Source organism: Chelmon rostratus, chromosome 21, assembly GCF_017976325.1.
Source record: "Chelmon rostratus isolate fCheRos1 chromosome 21, fCheRos1.pri, whole genome shotgun sequence".
NCBI classification, from domain to species: Eukaryota; Metazoa; Chordata; class Actinopteri; order Chaetodontiformes; family Chaetodontidae; genus Chelmon; species Chelmon rostratus.
Window position 1 is genome coordinate 12,025,774 of NC_055678.1, and position 10,634 is coordinate 12,036,407.

The 10,634-nt window shown below is 42.3% G+C and overlaps 1 protein-coding gene across 1 annotated transcript; it reads left to right on the forward strand.

Moving 5' to 3' along the window:
* The first annotated feature begins 1,354 nt into the window (after nucleotides 1-1,354).
* On the forward strand, nucleotides 1,355-8,563 carry patl2 (PAT1 homolog 2). Its single transcript, XM_041963138.1, has 19 exons — nucleotides 1,355-1,494; nucleotides 1,796-1,940; nucleotides 2,583-2,893; nucleotides 2,987-3,049; nucleotides 3,132-3,185; nucleotides 3,274-3,432; nucleotides 4,160-4,234; nucleotides 4,357-4,505; nucleotides 5,286-5,360; nucleotides 5,457-5,580; nucleotides 5,715-5,832; nucleotides 6,493-6,599; nucleotides 6,685-6,738; nucleotides 6,841-6,983; nucleotides 7,105-7,261; nucleotides 7,384-7,521; nucleotides 7,603-7,700; nucleotides 7,790-7,930; nucleotides 8,052-8,563. The coding sequence occupies exons 1-19, from the start codon at nucleotides 1,471-1,473 to the stop codon at nucleotides 8,083-8,085; spliced, it is 2,169 nt and encodes a 722-aa protein (XP_041819072.1). The 5' UTR covers nucleotides 1,355-1,470; the 3' UTR covers nucleotides 8,086-8,563.
* The last annotated feature ends 2,071 nt before the right edge of the window (nucleotides 8,564-10,634 follow it).

Sequence of the window (10,634 nt, forward strand, 5' to 3'; positions counted from 1 at the left end):
ACACAATGTGTCTTGCTGTTTCCTTGGTGAATGTATCAAAGAAACAGCTGTGAGGAAAAATGATGCTTTGAGAAAATGTTTGTTTGAAGCAGTAGAAACGCCGCAACTCTCGTTTTTGATCTAGTGCGAGACTAAGCAACTTGGAAGTCTACACATCCTCACACAAAGAACGGCGACTGTGTGAGAAGTTCAAGCTGAAAAAATATTCCGGACACTTTTATTCCTTTATTAACACAAACAATTTGGCCTTGCACAGACTCAGGTAAGCCTGTTTAAACAAGCCACATTAGGAACATAAACATCTGAACAAAGTCAAGTAAGAACAGAGAAAAAATGCAGTAGAGGCAGCAGATTAAAACAAAGTGAAAATTACACGTATGTAAATACAAAATTAGAGTCTGAGTTTATTGTCCATTTATGATGCTGAATTCATGACACATGCATAGCCTTTTTTTTACATTTGTGAATGAAAATGAAGTCTTCAGGAAGAGAGTTGAGTTATTTTTATATCATGAATTGTGTCACCACACAATAAACAGTTGTTGTGATAAACATCAAATCCTTATACTCAGAGATTAATCTCATCACATCTCACTTGTCTTGGGTGATTGGTAATTCAATTAATTTGGTCTGATGTTTATACATGTCTGACTGAAAATAAATGTGTGCAATATCTTTACTGCTGATTGAAAGTGGGTATATTATAATAGTACCCATCCATCAAATGAGTTACTGGCCAGCAGAGGTGGAGGAAGTATTCAGATCCAGACTCCACGTACTTAAGTATGTGCTGTAAGTATTATAGCAAAATGTAAGCATAAAATGATGTTTTTGTATAAATATTACTGCTACTTACTTGAAAATAGTAAAAAGTACCTAATAACTAAAGCTGTTAGACAAATGTAGAGGAGTAAAAAGTACAATATTGGGCCATGAGATGGAGTACAAGTAGGCTATAATGCTGCATAAAATGGAAATACTCAAGTCAAGCAGAAGTGCCTCGAATTTGTACTTCAGATCATATTTAGTGCTCCTGTCGTTGCAAGACCGCAAACATTGCTGCTGCCGCTGCAGTGAAGTGTTTGACTTTGACCAGCAGGTGTCGCTGCTCGCTCACTTTCGCCTAGCCGACCGGTTTGGGCACGAGCTCGACTATTTTAAAATCTCCCGAACGTGTCCGGGGTTTGGAAAAAGGCAGGAAAGAGTGAGTGTACACCCTTTAACCTATTCAAAAACCTAATGAAATATTCATCGAGAGGAGACGAGAGGAGACGACAGCTACGTGGAGCGCGTTGACGTGCGGTGCACGCCTCCGCGCCTCACAGGTGAGTTCATTTAAAAGTTAACGAGCCTCCCTCGGCGTCTGAAAGCAGAAAGCAGGTGACCTTGTGAAGAAAGTTACCGTCACCCGTCGGCTCGAAGTGTAAAAACAAAACAAAAACAAAACAAATTTGCAAAGTAGGCGACAGGATGAGTGATTCAGAACAGCAACAAGTAAGTCCGAGTAATTTGGCTGCTTTTTAATCTGTAAGCGTTGTTGTGTTGAGCACGCGGGCGTACACAAGCCTGCTTACAAGCTTGTCGGCTAGCTGCTTCATGCCAAATGAGCACATCCGCACAAAGTGTCTAATGCCATGTAGTTATTTTACAACAATGGCTGTGAAAACACTGAAAATTCATAAATAATGAATAATATTTTTTGGACACAAGTTCCCGCTTCCTGTCTTGTCTCTGAAGGTTTCTTGAAGCTTGCCTGTTGGCTTCTTTGTAGTCAAGTGTTTTTTCCATCCAGCAGGAGGCTGACAAGCCACAGTGGCCTGAGAATGGAGATGAGTGGAGTGATGGAGAGGATGGGACCAAAATGGACTGTGGGCTCCTGCAGGCCATGGCTGAGGAGGATGAGGAGATCAACGTCTACAATGAAGAGACGTTTGGAATGGGTAATTTTTCCATCTGTCTCCAACATAATATGTATGATCCGCTTGTCTTCAGATGGGGCAACAGTCCCGTCATCTTTTGCAGCAGATGCCAAGCTGAGTTTTCTACACTGTAAAATGAAAAAAGTTGAACTTAAAGTTTTAAAGGTGTGACATTTTGGGAAAATGCATGCTTAATATGAAGCTAGGCTCTTGGCTTCGCATGAAGACTGAAAACAGGGGGAAATGGCTAGCTTGCTGGCTTTCCTGTAGCTTTGCTTGTTAAACGAGCCTCCAAACATCCTCAGAGGAGAAGTGCACCAGCTGCAGCACATTAAACAGCAGGTGAACAGACCTGCAGATTTCACCTGCTCCTTTCTCTTCAGTACCACTAACAACATCTTATGACATGTAGACTGTGTAACACTCTGGCTGCAGCTGCTGTCAATCAAACACAGAGGGTCACGCCCTCCAGCCACCATTTCTGGCTTTCCCCCTAAGACCTTCTTTCTTCCACTTTCATAATAAAAGAATACGAATACTTGTAAAAACCATGTTGCCGTTATATTCGACCACAAAAAGGAATTAATACTTTCGATCTTCAAATATAAGTTAAAAAGGGTGAAATTTGCCCTCAGTGTATTTCGACATGTATCTGTATTGTAGACCTTGATGCACATGGAACCACAGAGGACCCCAGCAGCAATCTCCATCCGTTTGGGGAGCTGCCACCACCTCCATCACCGCCTCCATCACCACCACCGCTGCCGCCGCCGCCACCACCACCACTGTCATGCCCCAAACCACCATCCCGCCATAGCTCTCCCTCCCCTCCCAGACAGAGGCCGCTGTATCTGCCCCGGGCTCCCCCAGGGCAGCGCGGCAGAGGTCGGGGACAGAGAGGAGGGCTGGGCAGGGGGCAGATGTTTGAAGACCCAGCTGTGATGAGGATAGTGCAGGGGCAGCCGAGCCTCAAGGTGATGCAGATTTACTGACAGTCTGAAATCTGGGGTTTCACATCTTACCTCACAGCAGCTCGTCTTCATTTTGATCTGGTTTTGCTTCTTCAGGGTCTTGACAGTGCCATAGTGGACTGTGGGAACACCATGCATTGGAATACCTTTCAGGATGACGTGAGTGCCGACTTTTGATCTTTTATCCCACTTTTTGTTTGTACTGCTAATGTTTCCTTTTGTTTTTTCTTTTTCCCTTCAGTATTTGTCACCCTCTTCCAGAAAGACGAGAAGAATCTCCGGATCAATATTTCAGGTTAGGATCACTAAAGAACACATGTTATAATCTGTATGATGGTGGGTTACCTGAACAAATAGTTGTCTTATTTTATTCTGTTTCTTAGGACAGTGCTATAGTGTGTGTGATTGATGGTCGCAGAGGTCAGCACCTGACCTCCAACTTCCTGGATTTGCCATATCCTGTCTCTTCCTTCAGGGGCAGGAGAGGGGAACCCAGAGGATCCTACCCCAGAAGACACTTTGGCCAAAGAGGCCCCTCTCAGGTGGAGGATCCATTTTACCCAGATAATAGTTTCCTTTAAAGGAATAGTTCGATGCCACTCATGTCTGTAGGATGTAATGTGAAGCTGGAGACAGTAGTGGGTTTTCAAGGCAGCTGGATTTTCAAGATCATGTGAGTTGAGAGTCCATGAAGAAATAGTCTGGCACACAAGTCCCATCTACATGAAGGTTTTATGGGAATAAAACCCCAACTTGTAATTTTTTTATGACTGAAATAAATGACACATTAATCAGTGAGCTTTAGAGGTGCTGGTTGGTGGACTTGTTGTTTTCCCCTGTTTCCAGTCTTTATGCTAAGCTAACTGGCTGCTGGCTCCATTTTCATATTTTCTGTACAGACATGAAAGTTGTATCCATGAATCTTGACATTTTGGCAACTAGACTTATTTACTTTCTTGCAAACTATCCCTTTAAACCAGGCACGTCAAACTGATTCCATAAAGGGCCGTGTGGCTGCAGGTTTTCGTTCCAACTGAGGAGGAGCACACCAGGCCAACCAATCAACATCAAGGAATCACTTAGTTATCAGCTGAAGACTGAGATCAGCTGATTAATTGATTCCAGCCTGGTGTGCTCCCCCTTGGTTTGAACGAAAACCTGCAGCCACACGGCCCTTTATGGAATCAGTTTGACATGCCTGCTTTAAACAAACACATCGTCAGGTGTGGCCTGTCACATTCCTCACTGCATCTTAGTTTTGTCTAGCAGATGCATGTGCCCATGGTACCAGGATCACCCATCCTCACACGACAACCGCTCACCCCTCGGCAACATTACAATCAGGTTTGTTCCTTAATCAGTCAGACCTGTTCTGCTGCATTAAAGCCAACAGAAATCTGTTCACAAAGAATTCAGTAAATCTGCTTGTCTGTTGTGACTCCTGATGACATTTTGTCCTGAATCAGACAGGAGGCTTCAGGTTTCCTGGGAGCCGGCCTTGCCCCTCCACTCCTCAGTCCCTGACTCCTAAGATGATGCAACTTCGCTTCGGTGCCAACTCACCAAGACCGTCCCCCTTTTACAGCCCCTTGTCTAATTCAGTGCAGCATTTCAGGTGTGTGACGATCTCGTGTCTCTCACAGGAACATTTGATTTGTGGCAAGTATTTGTCAGCACAGTTTGAGCGTATTTATGACTTGGCAGTCTCGTTCATCCTACATGACTATATAAAGCTCTCCTCATCGACTGGACGTTCAGAAAATTCATACAATCCCTGGTAGCGTGTCTATTACAAGTTGGGGGAGAGGATAAATCTGCCTTCGAGATATAAGACACAGCTGTATGTCCCAAGAACGATGCACAGCTGAACTCAGATATTGACTGGGATAATATTACAGCAGTATATGAACAGACTGTTCATGCTGTGGATAAAGCTGAGCCATGATTTTACTTGAGGCTTAAACACGGCCTATTTTGGCATGAAAGGACATGGCTGCAGATTGTAGACTGTGCACTCAATTTATTGATCCAGCTCTTACCACAGCTTCTGAGCTAAAAAAAAAAACTGTACAAGTCAAAAATGAAGATGAAGAAATAGGATGAACAAGGAACAAAACTACTGCAAGAACCATAAAAGCTAAAGCGAGACAATGACATAAAGCTAGGACCACATTCTGAGGATGTACAGTGTAGTAGTTCATCCTGATTCTTGGTTTTAACATTCTGTGAGAGAAAGCGATGTCATATAATGCAAGTGCTATGTTTACAAATGTATGCATCAAGATAAAGGGGCATCGTTACACTTTGGTTATATGAAGCAGAGCATCAGCTTTCCACGGAAACTGATGAGTGTTGGATGCGTCCATGGTGGTTTGTGAATTTGTCTGACCCGCAGGTACCCTGGTCCTGTCACGCAGCTGCACCCCCAACATAAACGACTACTTAATCAAAAACAACGTATATTCCAAAGGTTTGTGTTACATCGCGTGAAGATTTTTTTTTACTTATTTTGTGGTGTTATGAGAAAGGGAGAAGGCTTATTTATAGAAAAATGACCTATTGGTAGAAAACCAGAGGGCTGGGATCCTTACTGTAACCTCATGACGGCCAAAGAGAAGGAGTGGATCACCAGGCTGCAGATGATTCAGCTGCAGAGTGAGCATCCATACCTCGAGGACTACTATTACCAGGTAGGAAATCTGTGCTCTCGTGTCTTAATTATTCATTGTTTGTTGCCAAATAACCAACTTTTGCTCCTTTTTTTTAAAATCTGTGTTGGAGAAACAATTCTTGACATGACGAGCATGTTTGACCTTTGTCAAAGGAGTACTATCGGCGAATAGAAGCAAAGATGGCAGAGGAAGAGCTGGGTATCAGGGGCAAGAGGGAGCCACCCAAGCTCACCACGCCTTTCATCACGAAAACTGATGCCTACACACCAGGTTTTTCTCTTTTTGTCCCCCTCACTGTTACTGTTTCTGTTTGACTTTGTTTCCAAAGCCTCTCTGAAGTGTTTTTCTCTGTCAGTGCAGATAAGAGCAGATCCAAGATAAAAATGTTGATTCTCAACTGAGTCACCTTCAGTTAATTCTATGCTCTCACAACAATGACCTTAACAGGCTCGGCCTCTCAGGCTACATACATGCTGCCCTACCTTGATGATGAAGGTTGTCAGGGATGTATGAAGCCTGAAAGGAAAACCTGCAGACAGTCAGGGCTGAAAAAAGTTGCCACCAACATGTTCGAAGATTATTTAATCTATATTTTTATACGGTTAATAGTCTCCTCAAAAGACACCTTAATAACTGTTAGTCTTTTTAAATAATTTTATTTACTTAATTTTGACCCCCCTCCCCACACACACACCTCTGAAACCAAAGCAATGTCTGTATATAAAGATGGACAACATGACAACGCCTCAAAAGTGAAGCAAAAACATTTTGATCGCCCCCTGGTGGCCACTTGCATGGGTTAAATGAAAGTCCATGTCAAATAAATTTTACTAACATGGTTTATTTCATTTTAGGTAGTTATCACACTGATGTTTGTGCAAGATTTCATTTTTGTGATAAGCAAAAATTGAAAGTCTTTTGTTCTTCCAGTTGTGCACATTGAAGGCTCTTTGGGTCAGGTTGCTGTGTCCACGTGTTACACTCCTCGTCGTGCCATCAGCGCAGTTCATGCAGTCCAAGCTCATGGTCCACTCGAGGTGACTGCTTCTGAGATAACGTCAAGCATCTTAGAACTGTATTTATCTGCCTTTCAAGAGACTGAGACTTATTTCTACTTTACAGGAACAAAAAGACATCAGACAACAACGGTTAGAGGTCCTTAGTAAAATAGAAAAGGTACCTGTTGGTTGGTTTTTTTTGATGTAGTGAGATGCCTCTTTTTTTTTTTTTTACTTTTTTCTACCTCCACCACTGAGTCACTCTTGTTCTGCCCTGCAGTTGTTCATAGTTCTGCTGGAGGTCGAGGAGATGGAGAGGATGAAACCCACGTTCTTGTCTGAAGCAGAAGAAAGAAGGTTGGTGGAGAAGACGCAGAGGAAAGTGGAGCACATCTACTCCCAGCTGCAACACCATGACCCCCTGTGAGTCATTAACACCCCACCACAACTGACAAGAAGTCAGTCAGAATTGTATTGTTTCTAGCTTTCTCGATTGAGCTGTAACAGTCTAATTGAACATTTTGATTGGTATGTTTGGATGTAGAGACTCAGGAGGAGAGTTTCTTCCTTTCCTGCTGGTCTCAAAAGGCAAAAGGCTCGTTGCCCGTCTGCTCCCGTTCCTCAAACACGATACTGCACTGAAAATCTTGAGCATTGTGACCTTGAATCTACCAACACTGATGAGCAGAGATACTGAGGAGGTAGGGGGCAGGGTTTTTTTGTTTGTTTTTGCAGTACACTTTTAAATGTCTGCTTTCTTTAAAGTTTATAATGATTGTAAAGTTAGTGGGATGAATCAGATCATCATCCTCTTCCTTTTTAGGCTCTTCCTGTGCTCTATCCGTCTCTGCGAAACGTGATTGGAGGCCTGACGTTCAGTCAGCTCATCGGGGTCCTCAAATATGTGACATCTGAGTCTCTGACGACATATGAGTGCCTCACGCTGGCATGTCAGAACAAGGTCTGTGCCTTCTGTTGCTGCTTGGTTTTATTTCTGCATCAAACTTGTCAGACTTATCCTCATTGATTCTTTTCCTGTCAGTTTGGACTGTCCCTACTGTATGCTCTCCTGTCCCATGGAGAGAAGCTGCTGTCCTCAGGTGTTCCTCTAGAGCCCAGCATCGGTGACTTTGAGACCTGGTGGGGATTTTAATGCGAATATTCCACGATGGGAGATCGTTTTAACGTACCTGTGAGATTTTGATGTTGGTGTTTCTGCTGTCTCTTAGGACCGACACAATATTCCAGGTGGCGGGGCAGCTGTCCCAGTCTTCACTGGTGGAGCCACTCCTCCTGCCCTCAAACCTGCTCACTCTCTTCTGCCGTTACCTGGACAAGCGCACTGTGCATCAGCTGAAAAGCAACATGGAGTAAGTCCTTTTTTTTGCTTGTTTGCTGTTTTTATGCAAGAGGCAGACATTTCCACGCTGTATAAACATGTTTATTTGGTGGACACAGAGCCAAATATCACTCCCAAATATTTTTATTTAGGTCTGCAACTGGATTCCTGGCTCTTCCATCTTAAGGTGGACTGAAGCTAATGAAACGTTCAGCTAATGACCAGGTTGTGGTGAGCACTAGAGTGAAAGGAGCAGAAGCACTGCCCTGACAAAAAGTCCTCAGTGTTCATTAAAACAGAAGCAAAGTAATATGCTACTAATGACCTGTGTTCAAAATGTTTTGATTCTTATTTTCCCTCATCCCTTCACGTTCTTGCACGTTTAAACTGTTTCCCTTTTATTTCCTTTATCTGATCTTTTTACTTTCCTCCCTTTGTTCTCCAGAAGGCTATGTCAGTTATTCTGAAGTCCTGATGTTTCCTTCTAAAACAAATGTTGCTACCATGTAATGAGATGCCATATACTGAGTTGGTAACATTACATTAACAGCTCACATGTCAGTTAATGTCAGTTAATTGTAGGACACAAAGCTTCAGGTATCACTTACAGAGATGAATGTGTTGGATCAGATATTGATGACTGGGGTGTGGATTGTATAGTAATTTATGATTGTACAGCTGAACCTATATGTTCATTATAATAATAGTAACCCTTAAGGAAGTTGTCGAGGCATGGTCCATCAATATAAGACTTTTTTTTGTTGTTTTTTTGTATAAAGACATGCATTGTGTATACTTGTGTAGTGATACTAAATATGATGTATTTGATGTAATTATCCATCTTAGATGTTTCAGTTGTAAAGAGATTATTTATTGTATTCATTTGGAAACAGGGATCATTTAACTTTCACCCTTGTAGAGCACTTGCAACACAAATAAAAAAAAAATTACCTAAAAATGCTCGACAGTTTGATCAAGTCTGCAGAATGCATCTTAGCACCAGCTTTGAACCTGATTTGCTCCCTGTGCTTTGCACAGTCAAAAACATGAGCAGATTTTAAGTCTGGGTTGGATGGTGCAGCGGGTCTCTACTCTAATTGGGGGCAAACATTGGGGTTAAGTCCTGGAGACCCACTGGACTCTTTAAAAGCCAGAAAACATAATTTGTTTTATTGCTTCATGACTTTCTCTAATATAAACAAAATTTTGTTGATGATGTGATGTGTTTCTATTGTAAAACGTAGTTAAATGGTCACCACTGTAGTACGCAACTACATGCTAGATTTGAATAAGGGCCAAAGATGAGACATTTAAAAAAAATGCAGTGATAATTGTTTTTCCTTATATGGCATTTGGGTCTGTGGGAGCCCAAAAATTAAGAAGTAAAACCAGCATCAGTAAAACACAAGGATTAATGTAAAGTTACATCAATGCAGGCCATGGCTGACTCTGGTCATTATCCAGTGAATTAATTTACTCTGGACATTACACTGTATCTCAGTAACAAATCTCTGATCCAGATTTTTTGTTTTTTGCCGATGGGAGTTGAGTTTTAAGCAAACTAATAAGCCTGTTCTGTGCTGAAACGCCACTGTGTGACATTCCTGACGGGAGAAACTGGCTGCAGGACATGATGTGACTCTAGACCGGCAAGGAGTCCAGAACAGACACTTCTGCAGATCAAAATCCCCGAGATGAGGGCTTTGCAAAACCTGCAAGGAAGGTTTTACCACTGATAATATCAGAACAGGAGGAGGCTGTGAGAGAGGGGAGAAAACCGTTATATGAAGCATGCAGGAGCCAAAGACTGCATTAATGCTGTTAGTTACTTGATTGAATGTGATTATAGCAACTGATACTAACATGTGCCTGACTTCATGGCTCTGCCAGCATGATGCCCCTATCTCACTCCACTAGTGTTACCTCCTTCACTTCTGACTGTGCTTTCATTTGTCAATGACCAGACCATATTAAGGCTCTATAAAATCTTTAGTGTTGGCAGACATTTAATATTTTTTTATTGACTTGGAGTGGGCTTGTAAACAGGGTTCCTGTGTGTTTAAAATTACTGCTAGTAAGAAGTGAAGACACGAATGTGGACTGTCCCATTATAATGTATTTAACCCCTTAAAATGACTATCCAGGTTCATTCCCTGTTACTGTATGTTGCCATTTGGTTTAGGGCTAGATAGTTGGCTAATCAGATATGTGGACCGAAGTGTTAAATAACTGGTATTGGCATCAACTGTGCCCTGAGAAGGAGCACCCAAAGCTGCAGCTGTCCTCAGGTGAGGGCAGGTAATGCGTCAAATGATGTGCTTTCAGGATGGAGGTGTGTTAAATGCTTAGGACAACAGTAACACAGTATAATTCTGCATATTAGTATCAAAAAAAACAAGAGCTTTCAGTGTGTGCGATGAGACTGAAGCCCTTTGATGTAACCATAACATGGTGTATTTGAGATCTGTGAATTATGGCTCCCTCTCTGACCGTGGCACAAATGTTTATAGTTCAAAGAGGAGACGTGTTTTAATATCCCTGTTTATGTTCCAGTAGAAATCTGATAAATTTGTTTTTAAAAGCATAAAAAAAAACTTAATTTCACATGATGATGGATATCCCATTGTGCTCACAGCTCTTGGTCTGGGTTTGTTTGCAGCAGGTTTAAAACGACACCGAGTGAAGTTGTAGTTCGACAGTTGGCCAAGTCCACTGGCCGTCACCCAAGCACTGAG

Excerpts from the sequence above, each read along its gene's own strand:
- patl2 (XM_041963138.1), top strand. The coding sequence starts at position 1,471 with ATGAGTGATTCAGAACAGCAACAA. Across the intron at positions 1,941-2,582 it reads TGAAGAGACGTTTGGAATGG|ACCTTGATGCACATGGAACC; the intron begins GTAATTTTTCCA and ends TCTGTATTGTAG. Across the intron at positions 7,262-7,383 it reads TGAGCAGAGATACTGAGGAG|GCTCTTCCTGTGCTCTATCC; the intron begins GTAGGGGGCAGG and ends CTTCCTTTTTAG.